At 46.2% G+C, this 24,519-nt stretch overlaps 1 protein-coding gene across 1 annotated transcript; it reads right to left on the bottom strand.

Annotated features, from left to right (window-relative positions):
- Window positions 1–126: 126 nt before the first annotated feature.
- Window positions 127–13,271, bottom strand: ATG4D (autophagy related 4D cysteine peptidase). Its single transcript, XM_083593597.1, has 11 exons — window positions 13,100–13,271; window positions 11,299–11,600; window positions 8,565–8,648; window positions 7,232–7,405; window positions 6,427–6,760; window positions 5,361–5,425; window positions 5,071–5,219; window positions 4,009–4,087; window positions 3,025–3,101; window positions 2,164–2,283; window positions 127–1,555 (listed from the first exon to the last, which is right to left on the bottom strand). The coding sequence occupies exons 2-11, from the start codon at window positions 11,516–11,518 to the stop codon at window positions 1,373–1,375; spliced, it is 1,485 nt and encodes a 494-aa protein (XP_083449723.1). The 5' UTR covers window positions 11,519–11,600; window positions 13,100–13,271; the 3' UTR covers window positions 127–1,372.
- Between the last annotated feature and the right edge of the window lie 11,248 nt (window positions 13,272–24,519).

Below are 24,519 nucleotides of genomic sequence, written 5' to 3'. Positions count from 1 at the left end.
CTGTTTGTGGGCATCTAACTGGCCACTACAAGAACAGGGGGTTGGACCAGGAGGTCTCTGGTTTGGAGAAGCAAGGATTTTTGCCAGTAAACTGGTTCCCGAGTCGTAGCCAGGTCAATGAAAAGCTACACCTGTTGGAGCAGAGCTTTTATTGATCAAACAGATCTGGAAGGAGGAGTGTTGCCTCTGAAGGGGGGAGTCTGGGTTGCCAGCAGAGACATCCACACAGCAAACCTGGCTGACCACAAACACACCTGAGTTAAGAAAAGCAGAAGAGCACCCAAGCCCACTTCTGAGAGTTGTCAGTCTAACCTTTGCTTTAGCAGCTGCTGAAGAAAGACTGATAAGGCAGGAGGAAGTGCAGGGAGGGGAAAGAGAATTCAAGCAACTGTCTCCAGGGTAAAGTATACAGGTGGTTGTTTAATACCCTTTTGCCACGGATCTCTCAACCAATATGCAAGGCTCTATCTATCCCAGGGATGCATCTCTGTAGGGAATCCTATTCTCCCCCGATACTAACCTGAACTGTCCCCTCCACTCTTCCTTAGCCTCCTTCCAAAGGGAGACCTTCCTCTACACTTTGAAACCATGTCATAATACTAATTATTCAAGCCCACCCAATACATCATTAACCAAACAGGCCTTGTGCCTCTTTTGTTCTTCCCCAGCCACCTGTTAATCAGTGAACAACCTCTAGCTTGTAAAGTCTTCATCCCTCAATTTAAGTGAATACAGATTTGTCTCTATACGTACACCTCAATTAAAAAATAGACAAGACAAGCTGTGCCCCTCCCTCTTCTTTTATGGGCCTATGGAGTGCACTGAAACAAATTGATGGGGAGAAGCAACCACACAAGCAGAGTAGCAAAGAACCTCAACTTGAGCTCAATAATGCACGGGTTAATAGCCTGGCCCTGAGTTCAGGACTGAGTTCTCTGTGTAGTTAATGAAGTTGCCTTGAACTCTCAGTCGAAGAGACAGAAACCTACTTTTAGAAAATCAACCCAGAACTACCTTGCTAAAGGTTTCCCTCTCCTCACTGTGAACTGCCTTGGCTCTCGCCATTGTACAGTCATTTCAGTGCTCAATATCGCTTGCCCATGTTCTGCGGGTTATTCCAGTGTCTTGACTTCCTTTTAGCAGCATCCTAACGATTGAGGAGTTTGGTAACCCCCACAAGACATTTCAATTGCAGCCTCTGACATGGAGTGCTACCTGACTGCTACAGGCTGGAGTAGCAGAAGACAAGTCACTGCAAGAGTGACACAGGGACTCTCCCTCTCTCCTGGATCAAAAAGGGAGAGGGCTGCCGTAGGCATCTACATAAATAAAAATAAATATGTCAGTGGTGTTGGGGCTGCCTCGCCAGCGATCATAAGACGACAAAATCCTCTGTGGTTGCCTTTTTCGCCCTGCCCCTCTTGCTGGGCCGCTGGCCTTGCACAGTTTGCTGGGAGAATCGGGAACAGAGTTCTTCTAAACCATAGTCCTGAGCGCAGCCATCTACAATGGAGAACATGGGGTATTTCTCTTTGGCAGCCGCAGAATTGAGGACCTGCAGTAGACACAAAGGAGGACAATTGGCACAATCCAAATACTTGAGGCAGAGACAACATGAGAAGGTCTCTATGCCGGAACAAAATATAGCTAGAGTCTATTTCTTCTCTGTTTTGTGATAGTCCAAGTACAGAATTACAGGGATCTAACACCTTGTGGTAGAACCCCTGTACAAAAGAATTTGCACATCTTCCTCTCCGTTTGTGAGTTATCATTAGGAAAAAAAAAAAACATAGCTCACAATTCCCATGTACAGGGAACAGGGAAGCTCCTGCAGCCAATCAGAAGCCACGGAAGCCGCGCTGGACGTTCGGGTTCCAAAGAACGTTCGCAAACCAGAACACTCACTTCTGGGTTTGCAGCATTCGGGAGCCAAAATGTACGAGTGCCAAGGCGTTTGGCTTCCAAGGTATGACTGTACTTCCATCATTGCCTCAAATCACCTCAACCAGATCCTCACCCTCAACATTTCCACATTTCAGAATTCTGCAAACCCTGCTCCCACTAAACCCTAGGAGTGCTGAGTTTTTTCAGATCCACAAATCAATTCAAAGCTGGCCCCACTGGCAGGGCTTGGAGTTGCCTCAAGGCAAACATAACCCTCACCTGTGTCAATTCCACACACAGGCCCTCAAACTCTCTTCTGTGGCTGACGTAGAAGCCAATGGTGCAGCTGGGATCCACCTTGCTGAAGGCTGTTTTCCGGGGTGAGTTGCAGTGGAAGGACTGGAAAAAGAGGATACAGCAAAATGTGACGTTCACAGAGCTGTCTCACATCAAGGTGACCCAGAGACTATGTATTTAGTACCGCCAATTTATACATCACTGAGCACCGTAGCTTCTAAGTGGTGTACAATGAGGTTGCAAAAGATCAGTTAAAATCATCCATGAAGTCAGAAAATCTTGTTCAAAATGCCTGCTGAAATTTCAGAGAGTATTCACCAAGTGCCTGAAGTTCAACCAGGGTGTGTGTGTCCTGTCTGATCTCAGCCAAGAAGGAAAATCTAGTGGAGAATTTATCTTGCACAAGTAAAGCCTTCAATATCACCCTGCATCTCAAAACATGTTTTAAAAATGCATCTGTAGCATATAGACCCAATGATTCTCCTGTTTCTCCTCCACGTAGATAATTTATAAGTATCACAACTGACCTTGAGGGAAAATTAAAATGCCTTTAGTTTTTTACTCCACTGATGAAAATATGCCTTGCCCAGTTTTGTTCTTTCTGTAAGCGTCAGAAATGTAACACCAGCTCTTGCTTTGACTACTTACTTTTTACCATACTTCTCTTAAAAGGGCTATTATGCTTCCTCAATTTTTAGCAACAAAACACATTTATGTTTTGGCAGTTAAGCTGTAAACTCTCCACACCGGATGCAAGGTTAACTATTTTGTCACAGTTGTGCCTAAGGTGCAATGATACAAATTGGCTCCCATGCCATCCTGGAGCTCTCGGAAGGTCCTTACCTCCAGGGGGAAATTCTCCTTAGTGGTGTCCACAAAGAGCTGGCAATAATGCGGGTCCAGGAACAGAAGTGTGTCATCTGGAAGACAAGAGAAGTGGGAGATCAATTATGGATCCTATTTTGTCTTATGGGAGGACAGATCCTGAAGCTGAGGCTCCAATACTTTGGCCACCTCATGAGAAGTGAAGACTCCCTGGAAAAGACCCTGATGTTGGGAAAGATGGAGAGCACAAGGAGAAGGGGACAACAGAGGACGAGATGGTTGGACAGTGTTCTCAAAGCTACAAACATGAGTCTGACCAAACTGCGGGAGGCAGTGGAAGACAGGAGTGCCTGGTGTGCTCTGGTCCATAGGGTCACGAAGAGCTGGACACGACTAAACGACTAAATAACAACAACATTTTGTCTTATGAATGAGTGTGGTGGGGGTATGAGGGAGGAAGGGACACCTTTAAACTGTGCACCACTAGGAAATGTTTATGAATGTTTACGTACCTTGGTTTTCAAACAGAATGCGTTCCAGAAGTCTGTTTGACTTCTGAAACGTTGGGAAACCAAGGCACGGCTTCCGATTGGCTTAAGGAGTGTCCTGCAGCCAATCGGAAGCCACACCAGACGTTCGGCTTCCGAGGCAAAGTTCGCAAACCAGAACACCTACTTCTGGGTTTGCGATGTTTGAGTTCCAATGTTTGAAACAACAACCAATAACAAAAATGGCAACGTTCTGCATGTTAACTTACATCCAGTAACTTCTGCAATTGCATTTTGGTCCATACCGAGCATATAAGAGTGACCAAGTATGGATGAAAATGTATGCACAGAAATGGATGAATGTCATGCTAACAATTTTGGTGAAGCATTCTGGTGGAGAATTTGGGGTGCCTGCCCTTGTTGGGGAAAAGCAAAGCAGCACGTAATAACCCAACATCTGGAGGAGGAGAAGGGAGACCAGACATTTCTGCACCTCAGCAATGAAGTCTATTACCTTGATATCCAACGAAGTACAGGGAATGCCTTGGTTTTCCTCCAATGATCCCAATACAGAAATCCAGCCTCAGAAGTTCCTGCACAAGAAAGGAACTTAAATCACACCACCTTCGACCAGCTCCCTTTCCAAGGGATCGCCCAGTGATGTAAGGAAACAAATAGCTCAGTTGGTAGAGCATGATACTCCTACTCTCAGGGTCACCGGTTTGAGCCCCATGTTGGGCAAAAGATTCCTGCATTGCAGGGGGTTGGACTAGATGACCCTGGTGGTTCCTTCCAACTCTGTGATTCTACTCTGTGGTATGCCCTGATGCAGAATGACCAGGAGAGACACCAAACACCACCACCCACTTTGAGCATTACGCAGGGCAAGAGGAATGCAACTGGTAAGTGCACTTGGGTGGGCAGGGAAGTAGTCAAACATGTTTAATTCACTGCTCTTCTTGAATAGTTGCATTCATGAGAGGCAATTTCTCTGTTGCGGCTACACAACTTGGCCATCGTTACACAGCAAAGGAACCTCCCACCCCACTCTTCCTTCCACAGAATGGGCACAATCCTCCTTAAAGAACTGTTACATTTTCATTCTATCCCATAGAGCCAAAGAAGTAAAAGACCCCTGTACAGTTAGGTCGTCAAAGGCGACTATGGGGTTGTGGCACTCATCTCGCTTTCAGGACGAGGGAGCCAGTGTTTGTCCACAGACAGCTTTCTGGGTCATGTGGCCAGCATGACTAAACCGCTTCTGGCACAATGGAACATCGTGACAGAAACCAGAGTGCACAGAAATGCCGTTTAGCTTCCCGCCACAGTGGTACCTATTTATCTACTTGCACTGGCATGCTTTTGAGCTGCTAGGTTGGCAGGAGCTGGGACACAGGAAAGGGAACTCACCCCGTCATGGGGATTCGAACCGCCCACTTTCCAATCAGCAAGCCCAAGGGGATCAGTGGTTTAGACCACAGCGCCACCTGTGTCCCATAGAGCCATCAGCCTGGCTTCCAACAAGGATGTGCCCATTTGAGTCCCAGAGTCCATCTCACACCTATTCCCAAGTCACCTTAACACAGTCCACGTAGGCGGGGTTAAACGTCTCTCCCCCTAGCCGCATGGGCACCAGGATGATGACTGCTTTCCATTCGGCGCCAGGGTCCCACGCAGTCCTGTCTTTGCTTCTATTGGCCAGGTTTGCCACATCATCTTTGTACACTACGGGAAGCAACAGAGTAAGGAATTCAGGTCCTGCAGCCAAGGGGATCTCAGCCCAGCTACCTGGGCTATGACCTCCCAGGTGCTTCATGAACCACAGGCAGGGCTGCTTACCCCCCACCCCCCTTCAGCTCCTTTTACCTGTGCAGTCCTGAGACACATACACCGCCAGGTTGCCTGCTTCCGAACAGCAATCCACTGCTTTCCTGCAGGGGGGAGAAGGTGCACTTCAGTTGGACACAGCGTTGCCTCCCGACCCCACTCTCCAGCCAGCCTCATCCCTGCAAGACCACCACCAGAGGATTGAGGACAAAAGGAAGAAGCTATAGATTTCTAGCTTCCGAGGTCAGCAAAGGAAGTGGAGCGGCAGAACAGCCCGTCTGTCAGCTTCAGGGCTCCTTTGCTTTTGATGCTTGGCAAAATTCCCTCAAACTCCCCCCCCCTGCCAATACAAACAACAACAACAACACCAAAGTGCTAAAGACTCAAAGCAGAAGGCAGGCTGGAATCTGTGCCCCTCCCACTGACTAAACACTGCTGGATCAACACACAAAAGGAAGGAAGGAAGGAAGGAAGGAAGGAAGGAAGGAAGGAAGGAAGGAAGGAAGGAAGGAAGGAAGGGGGCAGAAAAGACCGACTGTTCCTTTTGCTGAAACTTCTGGGTCAGGACCACATACACACACAGTGCAGAAATATGCAATTTAATATTCTGGAGGGACACACATTCTCCTTTGATTGCAAACCTTGGCAGCAGGCCAAGACTTGTCTCTTAATTTTAACGCTGTGGTCTCATAGCCCCATTCACGAGATAAAACCTTTGCCTGTTCTCATGGCTTAAACTTTGAATCGCCTGATGCCATATGCAGTGAGATGATCCACACCCCAGTCAAAATGGGGTGGCAGAGGCAGGCCAGTTCTGGATGTTCTGTAGATTGGAAAGCCTTTGCACTGCCAAATCTCGAAACACTAAATATTCTTGGCCGAGCAGCTTGATTTGTCTTGTGCACTAAGCATAGCCATGCAATAATTGGCAAAAACACACGGCAAATGAGCTTTTACAACAAATATAGGTCTCCTGATCAGAGCTGGCAATTTGCCCCACCCCATTGCACAAATATTCCTGGTGAAAATTTGCCAAAATCGAACACCCCTACCCCCACTTATTTCCTGGAAGTCAAATCATTTCTTGTGTCTTATCACCTCTCACCTGATTATGTGGGCTACAATAGAAGGCCCATACCAGTCCCCTGCTTTCTTCCCTGAACTGTGCCCCAGTTCAACCAAACGGTGAATTCCAAAGGGTGCTTGCGGCCGGTCAGCAAACCATGAGATAATCTTCCGGTGGTAACGCTCCTTTTCCAGTTCATCAGGACTGCAAGTGCGCCTAGGGGCCTGCAGCTCCCAGGGTCCCCTGCTCCTGTCAGTAGGGATAGGTGGGACCTGGCGCAGGTTAGCTGTGCTGGGGCAGGGCAGAGGGGTGGCTTTCATGGGCTCCATCTCCGCCAAACTGGGGGTATAAAGGGCATCTGACCAGGTCCAATCTGAAAAGCGGAATAGAAAACCAAAAAACGGGCTAAGGACTTGGGCACTCTTCATTCCCATTAACCACCCAAATGTTGAAGCATCCCAAATGCAAGGTTGTTTCACTTGCTCAAGATTGCAAACAATTATAGCCTACATTTTGATTGGGATGGCGGTTGAATATGGTGGCCCGAGCCATTTGGCTTTGCAAGTGGATCAGCTATGTACAACTCGTAGTGCTATTTGTTCTGCAAAAAACTTTTCCACTGCTCAACTCTCCTTCAATTATTGATCTTGGGGTGGGGTGTCAGGTGCAATGGGAGGAGGGTCTGTTCAGACTAGATGGCTCTTTGGGACGTTACATGATTCTGGGGCACACTGCAGATACCTGCATGCGTGAATGCATGCTTTAAGATGGGACAGGGGAATGGGAAGGGGCGGGCGAGAGGGATCCCCTCACGACATGTCGCACACAGAGCTGTGCCTCTCACCTCTGCCAAGGAAATGGACGACGAGACCCTGAGCCAGCAGCATCTGACCACTGCGCAGCATGCAGCCCCAGCCACAGTCCGTGGTCCACATAGTGCCTTCTAACTGCTGAAATTCCCGTCGGTAGGTTAGCCAGATGCGTGAGGCAAAGTCCTTCTGAAAGCACTCCACATCCTCTGTAAGGCAGAACAGAGACCGGTAAGGAAGAGGCCCAGCCAACAGCAGCACACAAACAAGCCCAGAGGCAGAACTTTTCCTTTGTGCATCACAACGCCCCAGCCATATTTACAGGGAGACCCTCTAGCTCACGGATGGGGGAGTTCAGGCCCGGCACAGGTCTCAGTTTGGCCTGTGAGGCTGTTTCCCGCAAACCATGCTCACCTGCCCCACACCTGACATCTTATGGGCAGGTGGAGCTATGGCTGCCAGTGCACAAATGTGAGTCCCAAAGTCCTGATTGTGCATTGGCTAGGCTGGCTGTGCTAGTGGCAGTCAGCCAGTTCCCAAAAGGGCTCTCACCAAGTCCCGACAATTCAGAGTACCCGTCCCCTAATGCGGTTTTTCACAAACCTGTGGTCAGGGATGATGGAAGCTGTAGTCCAACAACAGCTGGACTAATGAAACATTGCCCTAATGTCATTGCGACATCAGATGATCATCAGGTGGGTGACCATGTCCACTTGTCAAATCTGGCCCACAAAGGATCTGTTGGCAGATCTAGTCCCCCACCCCCTTCCTCTAGCTGTACTGTCAAGATAATCCTCTTCATCTAAGTCAGGCTTCCTCAAACTCAGCCCTCCAGATGTTTTGAGACTACAATTCCCATCATCCCTGACCACTGGTCCTGCTAGCTAGGGATCATGGGAGTTGTAGGCCAAAAACATCTGGAGGGCCGAGGTTGAGGAAGCCTGATCTAAGTAGTTAGGATAAATGAATAAGGATCAGAACAAACTGAATTAATGCTATACATCTCAAACGTTAAGGAAATAAAGGGCAGGTATGAGCTTGTAATCCCTCCTTGGCTATCCAAGACAAAGAAGAGGCAGAGAGAGAAAAGCAACAAAGGGCCGGCATGAAAGGACTTCTTGGCCTTGATCTTCAAAGTCACCATCTCCTATCCGTACTCCTGCACTGCTAAGAGGATTGGCAGCCTCTTTCAGAAATGCATCCATTGTCTTCGACTGAGGGATTTTACACCAAATCAATAGTGTCTTGTTGTGGGTCAGAGGAAGAGGCAGGCAGAGGTTGCATGAAGGAACTGCACAATACCATCGCAAAACAAAAATGAACCCAAGTTCTGGGAATCCCCTCCACCCTGCCTCCCAAGCCGCTCACCTTCACGTTCAAAGCGGTAGATGTGTCCAAAGAGGTAGACTGGGGAAAGCTTGCTGAAATTAGTTTTGGTCTTGACCGTCCAACCTCGGGAGGAAAAGGAGACAGGTAGGTTTGTTACAAACCATGTGGCATTCAACACTGGGCCTCCACTTCCTTCCTGCAGATTGGTACGGAGATCCAGGCTTGACCTAACCTCCAAACCAGTGGCCTCCAGTGGCAGAACTCCCCACACCCAGCCTGACTGCATAACACTCTGCAGAGGGAACACCTTTCCCTGCACATTTCTGCTTAAGATGTTGCCTTCCATAGAGCTTACCCACCAATAAACATCCACCAACGCACTAGAAGCCACCCCTCAAATGTTCTTTATTGCAGTTTGCATTCTCACATTCACCTCAGTCTTCACGTGTGTGAATGCAGGGCTGTAGTTGGGAGCATCTCTCCAAGAATAGCCTGCATGAACAGATCTTGTTCTGCACATGCAACAAATTTGTTAAATCTCATCTGGTGTTATTAAGACAGGCCTTTGAAATGGGAATTTTCTTTTAACCAACCACAACTTAAGGAAGCTTTTACTGATGCTTTATTGACATTTTTATGATTGTATCTTTTGTATGGTGAACACTGGCTTGTAATTATTGTTGTTGTTGTAGCACGGCAAAGTACCGCTCCGGCAGGAAGGTAAACGGCATTTCCGTGCACTGCTCTGGTTCGCCAGAAGCAGCTTGGTCATGCTGGCCACATGACCCGGAAGCTGTCTGTGGACAAACGCCGGCTCCCTTGGCCAATAAAGCGAGATGAGCACTGCAACCCCAGAGTCGGTCACGACTGGACCTAATGGTCAGGGGTCCCTTTACCTTTACTACTACTACTACTACTACTACTACAGAAGTCTGGTTTATAAATACTTAAATGAACAGATAAAGTATTCACCAGCATGTGCCTGCAATGGGAAATTCTACAATGTGCTGAAGCTCAGTGCTCAGGTGTAGAAAGAGCACTATAAATGTTTTATTTTTTTCAGCCCCTCAACTACAGATTAAAAGCAACCCCATCCAAATTGCCCCTGTTCATTCCTGACAAGAGAAGCTACCTGGAATCATACAAAGCAGGTGCTCTTAGTGCAGGAGAAAATACAGGGAGGGAAGATACGGTGGATTTCTGCTCCCATCGCCAGAATAAAGCAATCAAGTTAAACATTACACAAAAAGAAAGCAGAACTAAATCTCTCCAACCCCACCCCTGCCTCTTGGATTAGTTTTTAAATGCCATGGGGTAAGATATGAAATCCTTATCTGTAAACACAAAACACACAATCAGTGTTGTAAGTAGAATTTAATAGGACATTTTCACCAACCCAGATAGATCTGTGCTCACATTCACTCTCCACAGCCATGATTCAAGGAGCTAATGCAGAAGTAGAAGCTGGCAGAGGAGGTGTTCTCAAAGCAACCAGAAAAGCATGCAAGAGGTGACAGCTTTATTAGCCCAGCAGAGGCTAATGACAAGATGACAAGAAAACAGAAGTAGAACCTGCTCTCCAAATCATATTATCTTCCCCACCCCATGACCAGTAAGGCTAGCCATATTTGTTCAAGGTGTGTAAGCCTCCTACACACATTTGCTCTCTGCTCTTTTCGTAAAAACACACTTGGCAGCTGTTCTCAGAAACAAATACTGACATATCAAAAGCCTGTGCTCAGCCTCCAAATCTAACAGGGATTTTGGGTAAGCTTGGCATGAAAGTGCCTTTTGTCAATGAATGAATGCTTTTGTTGCAAGACCTGGAGATTTGCCATATCCCAGAGGACATGGCAGAATTCCAGATCTCAACATATGGAGGAATTTCAGAGGAGCTCTTGCAGCACAAACAAAGGAAGTCACTCCATGGCACGACAAGTCGTGCCAAATAAAGGAAGTCACTTCATGGCACAACAAGACAAAGGCCAATATGACAATCAGGCCTCTCAAGAGTGCAGGCTACAAATTGTCTTGAAGTTTGGGGCCATCTTGATTCTCAAAGACAACATCTACCCACAAGCCTTATGACACTGAAATCTGGGGATATCCTGGGTCTCCCAAAATCATACAAAGCCAAATGCTAATAATTCTACTGAGTACTCCCAGAGCCATACCTTCAATGCCACTGTAGGCTAAAACTAGCACACTGCCAATTTAGTATTTAATTCCATAAAATTTATATACCACTTGATTGCAAAAAACAAACACCTTCAAAGTGGTTTAAAAACAATGAAACAAAAATAGTTCAAAACAACTATTTAAAATATTTAAAAAATTAAAATAAACATTAAGTTAAAAACCTGATTAAAACACAATTGAGATGCATACATGTTTAATTTCTGGTTTAAGATTTTAGACATGATTAGTGGCTAACAAAGCTTCTCAATAAACAATTTTCAACTGTTCATTTTTTAAGATTAGGATGCATTGTTGAAAAAGAGAATACAACCACTATCCCCTTTTTTGTTCTGACTTAAAACAAGAAACTGATACTATATTTTGGAATATTGGGGCTAGAAATTTATGGCTCATTTTTCTAGCTTTTAATATTTTTATAATTGTACGATGCTGTAATTTAATTGTATGCCACCTTTGGTTGGGTTTTCCCTCTTAAAGGAAGCACAAACATTATTTAAACTTGTCAAGTGGAGGACTAAGCAGAAGAAGGATTATTTCCCTTAATTTCCATGCAACAACCATAAGTCTGACTCACCATACTTCACATTGTTCCAGACAGAGAAGAGCTTGCTTTTGATCTTGTCCACTTCGTCAGGCTCGTTATGTTGGCTGCGTGCGGCACCCCCTCCGGGGAAGAGCCCTGGGTAGTTCCCCCCTTGATTGCTGGACCTGGGATTAAAGAGTTGCCTTCCGTCTGAGTGGCGCAGCTCATCCTGGCTTAAGTACTGCACTGAGGTGGGTGACACGGAATTCATTTAACAACTGGGACCAGTGCAGGCTGCGTCTTCTGTGGGGGGTTGGGATGAAACTTCCATGTGCCTCGCCAGGGAAGCAGAACTGCAGAAGCATCAGAAACAAGGTTGAGAATCTCACTAACAAGGCGACTAAGGAAGCCCAAAGGCCCCAAACAAATCAATGCATTTGCAAACAAGACTCATGTTACCCCCACCTCCTGCTCTGTCTGTCTGTCTGACTCAAACCTTCATGCTCAGCTGTATGAGATGTGTCAAGGAAAAACCTTTAAGGGACGCTAAGCTGTAAAGAGCAAATGGGGGAATTCACCCAAACTCTTGTCTCTTTTTCAAACAATGGCTGTGAATCCCTGGCATCTCCAGTTTAAAGGAGTTCTTGCACCAGGACCAAGAAGAACTGTGCAGGTGGCTCATCTTAGACTGGACTAAGAGAGTGGAAAGGAATCAGAGAAAATCCTACAGCTCCCCCCCCCCCCGACAGCACCCTCTGCCTCCTTTAAATGAAAGCTGTGTAGACCGGGGTCAGCAACCTTTTTCAGCCGTGGGCTGGTCCACTGTCCCTCAGACCATGTGGTGGGCTGGACTATATTTTTTTTGGGGGGGGGTAGGAATGACCGAATTCCTATGCCCCAGAAATAACCCAGAGATGCATTTTAAATAAAAGGACACATTCTACTCATGTAAAAACACACTGATTCCGGATTGTCCGCGGGCTGGATTGAGGTGATTGGGCCGCATCCGGTTCATGGGCCTTAGGTTGCCTACCCCTGGTGTAAATCATGGTTTTTATCAGTCCAGAGACTGACCACCTTCATCTCCCCAGCTGAACCTTTTAGAGCAGCATACAATATTCTGAACCAGTAACAACAGGGTGGGGGGAGAAAGTGAAAGGCACCATATTTCAAGCAATATACAGTTGTACCTCAGGTTAAGTACTTAATTCATTCTGGAGGTCCATTCTTAACCTGAAACTGTTCTTAACCTGAAGCACCACTTTAGCTAATGGGGCCTCCTGCTGCCGCTGGAGCACAATTTCTGTTCTCATCCTGAAGCAAAGTTCTTAACCTGAAGCACTATTTCTGGGTTAGCGGAGTCTGTATCCTGAAGTGTATGTAACCCGAGGTACCACGGTATTGGGAAGTCTTTAATGTCTGATATTTTATCGTGTTTTTAATATTCTGTTGGGAGCCGCCCAGAGTGGCTGGGGAAACCCAGCTAGATGGCGAAGTATAAATCATATTATTATTATTATTATTATTATTATTATTACTATTATTACTACTACTACTACTATTTCAGCAGGCGTCGGAGAAAGAGTGAAGGGAAAGGCGCCTGCTTGATCTCCATAGGCAGGGAGCTCCCAAATGCAGGCGATGCCCCACTAAGCGGCCGAGTCCTCGCAGATGCGGGAGCGGCCGAGGGACCCTCTCCCCCTCCCAACCCAGCAAGCGCGGCCCTAGCAACCCAACTCGCCCCCAGCAACCAGCGCCAATTCCACCGCCACGGAAACCTTCCCCTCTCCCTCCTGCAGCGACACACGGCCCAGGCGAGCCCCGCTTCCCCCCGGACCCCCTCACACCCAACCTGGGTTGGCATGGGACGAGGTAGCCCGTTTCCCCGGGGCGAGCCGCTGCCGTTCAGTCCGCCATGACTTGGGGAGACCCTTCCGCCGCGAGCGGCAGCGGCAGCGCCACCGCCATCTTAGATCCCCGGAAGCAGCTGAGAAGCACCCGACGTCCGGGCGGAAATGGTCCTTCGCCCTCAGACGGCTGCCGGAAGTGGCTGCTCTCCCCTTGGCGAACCTAGAGATAGAAATGTAGAGGAGGAAAAGCTCAACCTTGGAGAGCCTCACCACCACAAGACTACAACTCCCATCATCCCTAGCGGGAAGGACTAGGGGTCAAGGATGATGGGAGTTGTAGTCCAACAATATCTTGGGAGGCTCAAGGTTGAGCAAAAATCATAGAATCGGAAGGGATCCACCATCCTCCTGCAATTTCAGAAATCATATATATATAGTTTATTTATTTATACTTTTCAAGTTTATACGTTTCACTAATTTTATACATTGCACTAATTTTGCAATCATTTTAACATTTCAAAACTTGACTTCCTTCCCCCTCTTTCTGCCGTTCCTTAAATTTGTTTTTAATATCATCTGCATATCCATATTAACTTAATTTGCTCATTTATTCATCTTTAAATATATACTCTTATGAAACTGCTGGTTATTGCAAAAATGCTGCCAATGTTTTTATCTGTTTATCATTTATCTGTAAATATTTAATAAAACATTTCCATTCTTTAATTTAAAAATTATTATCTTGATTTTTTATTCTTCCTATAAGTTTCACCATTTCTGCATATCTATAAGTTTTTGTATCCATTCTTCTTTTGCTGGGACTTCTGCTTCTTTCCATTTTGGGGCAAGTAACATTCTTGCTGCTGTAGTACCATACATGAATAAGTTTCTATACATTTTAGGTAGTTCTGTCCCTATAATTCTCAAAAGAAAAGCTTCTGGATTTTTTTTTTTTTGCAAAGGTTCTTTTAAACATCTTTTTCATTTCATTACATATCATTTCAGAAATCTAAGCTGATGCATCCATGACAGAGAGACAGCTGCACTAAAGGATGAAATAGACACACAAACCAGACTCACAGTGTACCCTGTTCAATTTGAAACCTCTCTCTCTCTCTGCAGTCTTATCTCAAACCCCTTGGCTCCCAAACAAATCAGTTCCTGAACGACGGAAACCCGGAAGTGAGTGTTTGGCTTTCGGAAGCCAAACGTCCAGCGCACCTTCAGTGGCTTCCGATTGGCTGCAGGACAATCCTGCAGCCAATCGGAAGCCGTGCCTTGGTTTTCAAACGGTTCCAGGAGTCGAACGGACTCCCAGAATGCATTCTGTTTGAGAACCAAGGTACGCCTGTATATATTTTCGCATGGGGGCTGGGGCTGGCCCAGGCTGTGGCACACCATAAGCTCATGTCTGGAACAGGGGTGAATGGCCAAAGAAGGCCTCAAGGGGAATGGCCAGGAGGCGGATCTGCCTGATGCTGCTACTTTCACCCTCCTCCGTCTGCTGCCTGAGGCAACTGCCCCGCTCTGCCTAATGATAGAGCCAGCCTCGGACACATCATTGCTTTCGCCAGTGCACAGAAAAGTCCATGAACTGTAAATGGGAAGTCTGTGTGGAGCTCTTCAACCCTTTCTCAATGACCGGAGTTCTTCAATTTAGTAATAGGGAAATGAAATCCTTGGCTCCACTGTCGGGGTTGGATAAGGAAGTTCTGAACACGGCCTTTGGTTCTTCCCTCTCGCTTCCCGAAAAGGACAGCTGAGGACAGGCTTGCATTACGGTATTTCCAGAAGAGGGACTATCACACTGTGGTTGCAATGCAAAGTCAGAAGGCTTTCCTCTGCTGGGAATACGATCGCTGATTTCTTGTAGTTCAGTCAGTGTACAGTGGTACCTCAGGTTAAGAACTTAATTCGTTCCGGAGGTCCGTTCTTAACCTGAAACTGTTCTTAACCTGAAACACCACTTTAGCTAATGGGGCCTCCCGCTGCCGCCGCACCGCCGGAGTACGATTTCTGTTCTCATCCTGAAGCAAAGTTCTTAACCCGAGGTAGTATTTCTGGGTTAGCGGAGTCTGTAACCTGAAGCATACGTAACCTGAAGCGTATGTAACCCGAGGTACCACTGTACAGTCAAAATTGTGGAACTGAGGCACAAGTCCCCAGTAAGAATACCACAGCCATCGCGTTGCTGAAATACTGTGTTCTTATCTCAGAGAGAAGATGGGAATTTGAGAGTTGATTAACAATTCAGATTTAGAAGTGGGACCTGCAACAACATGTTGCAGTATAGGATGCTCCTTGTCAGGGTTCTAGTAAGCCAACTATGCCTTTTTGGTAGCCAACCCACCCCATGGCTTATTTCATTCTTCCTTGTGTTTCTTTCTTTTTTGGCAATCACTCATAGCTGAGTAAGATAGTCTTCCATAAACACAGTTTTAACAATGAGTCCGTAAGTGACTGTGGAGGCCAATTCTGGATCCACACGCCCTTCCACAGTGAGACATTGGTTTCCGGGCAGGAGTTGATCACAGTGTGGATTTGCCAAGCGTGCCTTCCTCCTAGCACATTTCTCCCTTGCGTCCTGAGTTTGAGTGTCTTCAAAGCCCATGACACCTTTGGTAACGGCTGTTCTCCAATTGGAGCACTCGCAGGCCAGTGTTTCCCAGTTGTCAGTGTTTATACTACATTTTTTTTAGATTTAGACAGTCTTTAAACCTCTTTTGTTGACCACCAGCATTATGATTTCCATTTTTAAGTTCGGAATAGAGTAGTTGCTTTGGAAGACGATCATCAGGCATCCACACAACATAACCAGTCCAACAAAGTTGATGTTGAAGAATCCTTGCTTCAAAACTGGTGATCTTTGCTTCTTCCAGTACACTGATATTAGTTCACCTGTCTTCCCAAGTGATGTGTAAAATTTTCCGGAGACACCGTTGATGGAATCTTTCGAGGAGTTGGAGATGGCGTTTATAAGTGGTCCATGTTTCACAAGCATACAGTAAGGTTGGTAGTACAATAGCTTTGTAAACAAGCATTTTGGTTTCCCTGCAAATTTCCCGGTCCTCAAACACTCTGCACTTCAATCAGGAAAAAGCTGCACTTGCAGAGCTCAGGCGATGCTGGATTTTGGCATCAATGTTGGCCCTTGTGGAGAGTTAACTTCCTAGGTAGGAGAGGTGATCAACATTTTCCAATGCTACACCATTGAGTTGGATTTGTGGCGCTGCAGAGGGGTTATTTTGTACTTGTTGGTGCAGCACTTTGGTTTTTTGGATGTTGAGTGATAGGCCAAGCTTTTCGTAAGCTTCTGCAAAGATATTTAGGATGGTTTGGAGGTCATCCTCTGAGCATGTGCACACTACGTTGTCATCAGCATATTGAAGCTCTAAGATGGAAGTTACGGTAACCTTACTCTTTGCTTTCAGCCTGCTCAGATTGAAGAGCTTTCCATCTGTTCGATATATGATTTCTACTCCGGTGGGGAATTTCCCTTCAACAAAGTGTAGGATCATGGCAATGAAAATAATGAATAGCGCTGGGGCAATAACACATACTATAGGCTGTATAATATAAGATAATTCTTAGTGCTTAAACAGGGGTAAACTGTAGTCATTTTAATAGTATAGTCCCATTGAGTTTGGTAGGATTTATCCTCGAGTAAATATGCATAGGATTGCTATAGCAGCCATTACCTTTTTTGCCCTCTTAGTGGTACACTGCTTGGGTTTTGCTTGCTAAGCCTGGGAAAGCTCTGCGTCACAGAAGGGCAGTGAAGTCTCCTGAACAGGTTAGCCTGGAAGAGCTAACTATTAGTGCTGGATAAACAATTAAAACAGATATATATATCAGCGGGGGGAAAGATCAGAGACATGTCATTTGTGCCTAAATAGCTGTATATGGCTTGGTCCCAATTAGATAGCTTTATAGAGATGTAATCTGCATCCTTCGCTGGTAGAGAGGAATTGAACACTACCCTGTTATCAGGATAACTTCCTGATAGCATCTGAGAGCAGCACAGACTTGTTCTCTGCTAAGCCCTTCCTTTGCTTCCTCCTCAACAGGCGGTTGTCATTACCTTTTCTAAATATCTGCTTGTTTTTCCTTACTTGCATTTTCTTTGTATCAACACAACACCTTCTTGAACCACAGTTCAAGAAGGACACTGACAAACTGGAACGTGTCCAGAGGAGGGCAACCAAAATGGTCAAAGGCCTGGAAACGATGCCTTATGAGGAACGGCTAAGGGAGCTGGGCATGTTTAGCCTGAAGAAGAGGAGGTTAAGGGGTGATATGATAGCCATGTTCAAATATATAAAAGGATGTCACATAGAGGAGGGAGAAAGGTTGTTTTCTGCTGCTCCAGAGAAGCGGACACGGAGCAATGGATCCAAACTACAAGAAAGAAGATTCCACCTAAGCATTAGGAAGAACTTTCTGACAGTAAGAGCTGTTCGACAGCGGAATTTGCTGCCAAGGAGTGTGGTGGAGTCTCCTTCTTTGGAGGTCTTTAAGCAGAGGCTTGACAACCATATGTCAGGAGTGCTCTGATGGTGTTTCCTGCTTGGCAGGGGGTTGGACTCGATGGCCCTTGTGGTCTCTTCCAACTCTATGATTCTATGATTCTAACACGTCTTAGAGACAGAAAAAGCTCTAAGGGCTTTCTAGTTAGACATCTGCTGACTTCAACATCAGCCAATAGCAACCCAAGTCAGTCCTTCCTGGTAAGGCACTTGGGTCCTGTGTCAAGGAATTTTAGCTTATTTCATTTCTGAGCGGGTCTGACAGTGTTCTTTCCGCCTGTGACCCTCTTTGTTTTTGTTAAGTTGTAGGTGAACATATCAGACGACACAGTGATTCTTCAAACAGCTCATGTTTATTCACAGGCCAGAACAGAACTGGGCTGAAGGGCTCGGCCAACCTGCTTATATAGAGCTCAACTACAAAGCAGCAGTAACAACTTTCTGTAACTATCCAATCACTGAACGTCACTTTCAATTCCTTATTTGCATATGTGGACCTGAGTGAAAACCATCTACAGTATTCCCCTGCTGGCCCAGGCTGACAACTTCAGCACATAACAGTTTTCTCTCATCTTCATGCATGTAGCAGTCACTGCAAAGGACTGTCCTTCAGCTAAAGTCTGAATTGAGCCACAGCAGGGATGCCAACTATAGGGGGCAGAAGGGGCTTCAGCTCCTTCAATATTTGTGGGTAGGGGGTGATCCCCCCATTATTGAAGGGGCTGCCATCCCCCACAGCCTGCCGCCACCAGGCAGGGGTGGAACATGCAGAGGAGCGCATGACTTGTATGTGATGTCATGTGACCCCAGGCCCCCTCAGTGTGGGGGACAGGTCATTGCCCCTGACCCAGAGACTTCCCACCCAGTATCCATTCTTTGAGGGCCCCCAAATCCTGAAATGTCTGCGGTTATCTATCAGGTTCTGAGTCATATGCAGTTGAAAGTGAGCCTCTCTGGAGGACTGAAATGATTCATTCCAAAACAAACTGGGTCATCTCATTCCAGCCAGGATTCAGAAATTGTTTTTCTATTGCTTTTAGAAATTGTTTGTTCCTTGTACTCTTATAGATATTATGCAGGCTTTATTATTATGCTGCATGCCTCTCTGAGTGCTTTTAGTAAAAGAGCACAATAATATATTACTATTATTAGTAGTAGGAGGAGTAGTGATATTGTTAGTATTATTTCTTAGGGCAGTAAAACATGTTGCAGCTCTAAATCAGTCCTGTTACCTAAAGATCTGCTGAGGTCCTCTGATATTTTTCCTTCCCCATCCCTTGCTCTGGAAATGTTTGTCTCCCACAATCGTGTGGATCAAGTTTTGCCATAAAATTCTTTTTCTGCCCAGCATGTGGTTTGGTAGGGTAGAAGAGATGAAAAATGAGAGGGCTGAAATGCTTTCATACTATCATGGCTACAGCCAGATATTGAGCCCAGCAAAACAAACAGGATGACATCTGCCAGAAAGTAGGAGACTATAATTAAGCCCAGAGTTCTAGAAACAGCAAAGGCCCCAGGAAACTATCTGAGAGTTTTTCAGAGCGAACGAACGAGAGAGGGACTCTGAAGCTTTGTTTCACGGAAGTCTGGGTGAATCTGCTTTTGTGAATGTGTATCATGTGTGTACAATTTCTGCCTCTTAAAAGTACAGGAGAGTCAAGATCCATTCCTAGTTAAACGGAATATGAAGGGGTCTCAAGAGGAAGCAGGTTGGGATGCTTGACATCCCCTTACACAGTTAGTACACTCTCCGATTTTGCGTCCCCATGACTCAGCCAGACTGTCAATTATATTTTTAACAAAATAAAAAAAAAATCCTTCCAGTAGCACCTTAGAGACCAACCAAGTTACCGTATTTTTCGCCCTATAGGACGCACTTTTCCCCCTCCAAAAATGAAGGGGAAATGTGTGTGCGTCCTATGGGGCGAATGCAGGCTTTCGCTGAAGCCTGGAGAGCGAGAGGGGTGGGTGCGCACCGACCCCTCTCGCTCTTCAGGCTTCGGGCAGCTCTCCGCAAGCTGTGGGAGCCCTGCGGGAAGTTGCGCCGGCCTCCCAAGGCTTGTGGAGAGCTGCCTGCATCTCGAAGCCTGGGGCGCGCTGAGTAGCGCGCCCCCAGCTTTGGGCAGATGTCCGCAAGCCTGGAGAGACCAGCGCGACTTCCTGCCAGGCTCCCTAGGCTTGTGGATAGCAGCTTGTTCTGGGGGCTGGGGTCGGGGGAAGCTTGGGCTTCCCCCGCCCCAGCCCCGCACCTGGGGGGGAAATAATTTTTTTCCTTTATTCCCCCCCCCAAAAAAAATAGGTGCGCCCTATGGGCCGGTGCGCCCTATGGGGTGAAAAATATGGTAGTTATTGGTATGAGCTTTCATGTGCATGCACACTTCTTCAGATACGGCAGACCAACACGGCTGTTGTTGTTGTTTAGTCGTTTAGTCGTGTCCAACTCTTCGTGACCCCCTGGACCAGAGCACGCCAGGCACTCCTGTCTTCCACTGCCTCCCGCAGTTTGGTCAAACTCATGCTGGTAGCTTCGAGAACACCGTGCAACCATCTCATCTCCTGTCGTCCCCTTCTCCTTGTGCCCTCAGTCTTTCCCAACATTAGGGTCTTTTCCAGGGGGTCTTCTCTTCTCATGAGGTGGCCAAAGTATTGGAGCCTCAGCTTCACGATCTGTCCTTCCAGTGAGCACTCAGGGCTAATTTCCTTAAGAATGGAGAGGTTTGATCTTCTTGCAGTCCATGGGACTCTCAAGAGTCTCCTCCAGCACCATAATTCAAAAGCATCAATTCTTCGGCGATCAGCCTTCTTTATGGTCCAGCTCTCACTTCCATATATCACTACTGGGCAAACCAAAGCTTTAACTATATGGACCTTTGTTGGCAAGGTGATGTCTCTGCTTTTTAAGATGCTGTCTAGGTTTGTCATTGCTTTTCTCCCAAGAAGCAGGCGTCTTTTAATTTCGTGGCTGCTGTCACCATCTGCAGTGATCATGGAGCACAAGAAAGTAAAATCTCTCACTGTCTCCATTTCTTCCCCTTCTATTTGCCAGGAGGTGATGGGACCAGTGGCCATGATATTCGTTTTTTTGATGTTGAGCTTCAGACCATATTTTGCGCTCTTCTCTTTCATCCTCATTAAAAGGTTCTTCAATTCCTCCTCACTTTCTGCCATCAAGGTTGTGTCATCTGCATATCTGAGGTTGTTGATATTTCTTCTGGCAATCTTAATTCCGAAAGAAATATCAACAACTGGCTGCCTACCTGCAATTATATTTTTATAACTGTGTTATAAACATGTGGCAACAGGTGGCACTGTAGAGCAGCCCAAATTGCCTCTGGGATTTTACATTATGAGCTTACGTTTTCCTGTAATTTATTTTTTAATGTGCCTAGGGCTAGATCTAGGAAAGGATCTGCGTGTCTTGAAATGTGGGTTCATGAAGCAAAACATTTTGGGGGTGCCTTTGGTAGGGCTGCCATACGTCTGGGAATCAGGGTGCGAAATGGCTTCTGGGCGGATTTTTGCTGAATTGGCAAAATGTCCGAGGAGAAGCTCAACAACTTTGTCGAGATTTCCACATTTGGCAGCTCTGTCTTTGGAGTCTTGTTCCTTGTTGTTTGAGGCCATTGCAGCAGTTCTACATAAGTAGTGTTATCCACCTCTAGGTTTTGGGGAAGGCAGATACAAGAAAGAGGAGAGAGGGAATCCTTTCAACCACTGTAAAGGAAGAAAACTATAAGGCAATTGAATGGCCGGCCCTTCCAGTTCCCCTTTGCCTTCCATAATCCCTTTTTTTTGCTTGCTATTTTTTGCTTTTCTAATTGGAATAGAAAGCGGTTTCTCTGTCCCCATCTTTCTGGTGGCAGCAGCTGTTGGGCTTCTGCCTTCCAAGTTGTGTCACTAGCCACCAGGTGCCTGTATAACATTTCTGCCTCCCATTCCCTTCAGACTTCCGGGTGGAGTGAAGCGGGATTGTCAGCTGAGGCTGATTCTCTTGCACCGAGGAAAAGCCTTTGTTCCCATTGCCCAGTCCAGAGCTTTTGGTTCTGTTCCATAAGCTTCATCCTGCTGGCTCACAGCCCTGTTTATTTTGGCACATCATGCAGTCTTGGAAAGGTCTTGTTGCATTGGCCTCTCTTAACTGTTCTGCCAAATAAGTAAAACTTGGGGAAAGAAATTAAGCAAAAACAAAAACAAACCCAAACCCTGAGAAATATTTTGGCTTCCAAATCCATCATTGAATACTGTAATTTAAGGAAGGGAGAGGGCAGTCATCTGAGATAGTTACAAAGGAAGCTGTCTTCTGCCAAAGGAGACCGCTGGGTTCCTCTCCCTCAATAGACTCTACACTGACTGTCCAGCGTTTCAGACAGAGAGTCTTTTCCAGGGGTATCTGGAGATACCAGGGATCAAACCAGGACCTTCTGCAGCCAAACCAGATGTTCTGCCACTGAGTTAGGTCTATTCCCCATCTGGATCAGCTATGGGAGGTTCTCCGACTGTCCCTACCTGTTCTGTTATTTCCCCTTGCTATCAATAGCATCTTCTTACCTATTCAAGCTATATGATGCATTTGTGGAGGGAGGTGCATGACAGCATATTCAGTTTATGTGCATCAACAGAAAGTTGAATTTGAGTTGAATTTGAATACCTTGGAGGAACAAGCAATCACACCGAGACTTTTAATGGGAAAATAAGAAAGATGGTTTCGTTATTGGACATAGATATTTTGGGTAGAGAAGATCCCTAGCCTAGCTAACTAACTTAGCTGGAGAAACAAAGGCACCCACACTTCCCCCTTGGTTCTCAGGAGAGCTAGATCCCAGATGACCTTGTGTTGAGGTCCAAAGAGAGGAGGGAGGGTGGAAGTGGGGGTGATGCAACCTGAGATTTCCATTCTGCACAGCACAAGATCAAATATACTGAGACAGTCTAGGAAGCTGGAGGTCTCCTACTCCAGGCTTCCTCAACCTCAACCCTCCAGATGTTTTTGGCCTACAGCTCCCATGATCCCTAGCTAGCAGGACCAGTGGTCAGGGATGATGGGAATTGTAGCCTCAAAACATCTTGAGGGCCAAGGTTGAGGAAGCCTGTCCTATGCAGTCTGTTTTAACCTCTTGCAAACCTATATCTCAGCAAACTGAGTTGCACCCCACTTCCAACAGTTCATAGACAGAGAGATGTTCTTCATGGCACCTCTTACTTGCCAAACATGTCTCTGAGCCTTGTTTGGAAGTGTTACAACAACTTCTTTTAAAGCTGAATCAGGAAAGCTAGGGATTAGTATGTTATTATTTGTGGGGAGTTTTTAAATGTGTCTTTAATGAGATATTTTGGATCCATAGTTTAATAATTGCCTTCAGGTTTCTCAAAAGGACAGACTACTATAAGCAATTAAGATTAGGTATCTCAAGAAGAGACCTCAGAAAAACAAAGGAAATTATGAGAGTTGCTGGTTCTCATCACTATCACATCAGTTGAGGATACAAATATAGCCATTCAATGATTGGCAATCCATCTTTAAATGGGAGACTAGCACGCCATCTCTTGGCATCCAAAACCGAACCACCCAGCTACTGAAAAAGGCACAGGGACTGAAAAAGGCACAGGTTCCCAATCAGCATCAGTCAAAATTCAGTTGTCACGTTCAGAATTTGAAATAGTTTGCTTCCATCTCAGGGCATTTTACTGCTTGACAGAAGCAGAACTCAAACAATTCTTCCACTGGGCATTTTATTCCCCATAACAATCCTGCAAAGCCTAAGGGCAAGATCCACACACGCGTTTACTCAGAAGTCATGTTCAGCAAAAGTCTCAGTTCACTTAGCTTTCAGCCCTTTAATTAGTTGCTCAGTCTTTGTTCATTTGTTTTATTGTGATAATACAATTGCGATGATGATAATGTAGCTCCGGCTACAAAGAGAAAAGTACATACAGTGGTACCTCGGGTTACATACGCTTCAGGTTACGTTCACTTCAGGTTACAGACTCCGCTACCCCAGAAATAGTACCTCGGGTTAAGAACTTTGCTTCAGGATGAGAACAGAAATCGTGCTCCAGCAGTGCGGCGGCAGCAGGAGGCCCCATTAGCTAAAGTGGTGCTTCAGGTTAAGAACAGTTTCAGGTTAAGAACAGACCTCCGGAACGAATTAAGTTCTTAACCCGAGGTACCACTGTAATTAAAAAGCCCACCAGCAATGACAAGCCAAACCAGGAATCCTCAGGCCGAAGACTGAATGGAAGCAACTAATCTGAGAATTAAGATGTGTACACTTTTAAACTAGCATAGCCCTTCCCTCAAAGAATTTTGGGCACTGCAGTTTACCTCTCACAGAGTTGCAATTCCCAACAACCCTTAACAAACCATAGCACGAAGCAGCTGAGAAACAGATGCTGATTTTAGAAAGGGCAAGGATGGAATGCTGCATCAAAGGGCTTAAAAGCAGAGAGAAGCCTGGGTAGGGCTTTGCCAGTTCACACTAGTGATCCCGCTGAACCCTGTAATTGCTTAATCCAAAATACAAATATGACACATTTGCAAACTGCCCCAGTGTTATGAACTGGGCCTTCGCCCTCAATGGAAGTTCTCTGGCACAGTTCACAATAGCAATCTTCCAAGAATGGGGGTTGGCAAGAGAGTGCGTGTGCTTTGTGACAAGAAAGTAGGTGAAAGGCGAAGGCAGATGATGAAAAGAGGAAGTAGCAAAGGGTTAGTGAAAGAACCTCCATTTCTTCCTTCCCTCCCTCCCTGCCTGCCATTCCCATTACAGTGGTACCTCTAGTTACGAACTTAATTTGTTCCGGAGGTCCGTTCTTAACCTGAAACTGTTCTTAACTAGAGGCATGCTTTCGCTAATGGGGCCTCTTGCTGCCACTGCACCGCCGGCACACGATTTCCG

The sequence above is a fragment of the Podarcis filfolensis genome (assembly GCF_964270895.1).
Source record: "Podarcis filfolensis genome assembly, chromosome: 17".
Lineage (NCBI taxonomy): Eukaryota > Metazoa > Chordata > Lepidosauria > Squamata > Lacertidae > Podarcis > Podarcis filfolensis.
This window is presented reverse-complemented; position numbering and strand designations above follow the sequence as displayed.

Excerpts from the sequence above, each read along its gene's own strand:
- ATG4D (XM_083593597.1), bottom strand. The coding sequence starts at position 11,518 with ATGAATTCCGTGTCACCCACCTCAGTGCAGTACTTAAGCCAGGATGAG. Across the intron at positions 8,649-11,298 it reads CTGGAACAATGTGAAGTATG|GTTGGACGGTCAAGACCAAA; the intron begins GTGAGTCAGACT and ends TTTCCTCCCGAG. Across the intron at positions 5,220-5,360 it reads TGTGTCTCAGGACTGCACAG|TGTACAAAGATGATGTGGCA; the intron begins GTAAAAGGAGCT and ends TGCTTCCCGTAG.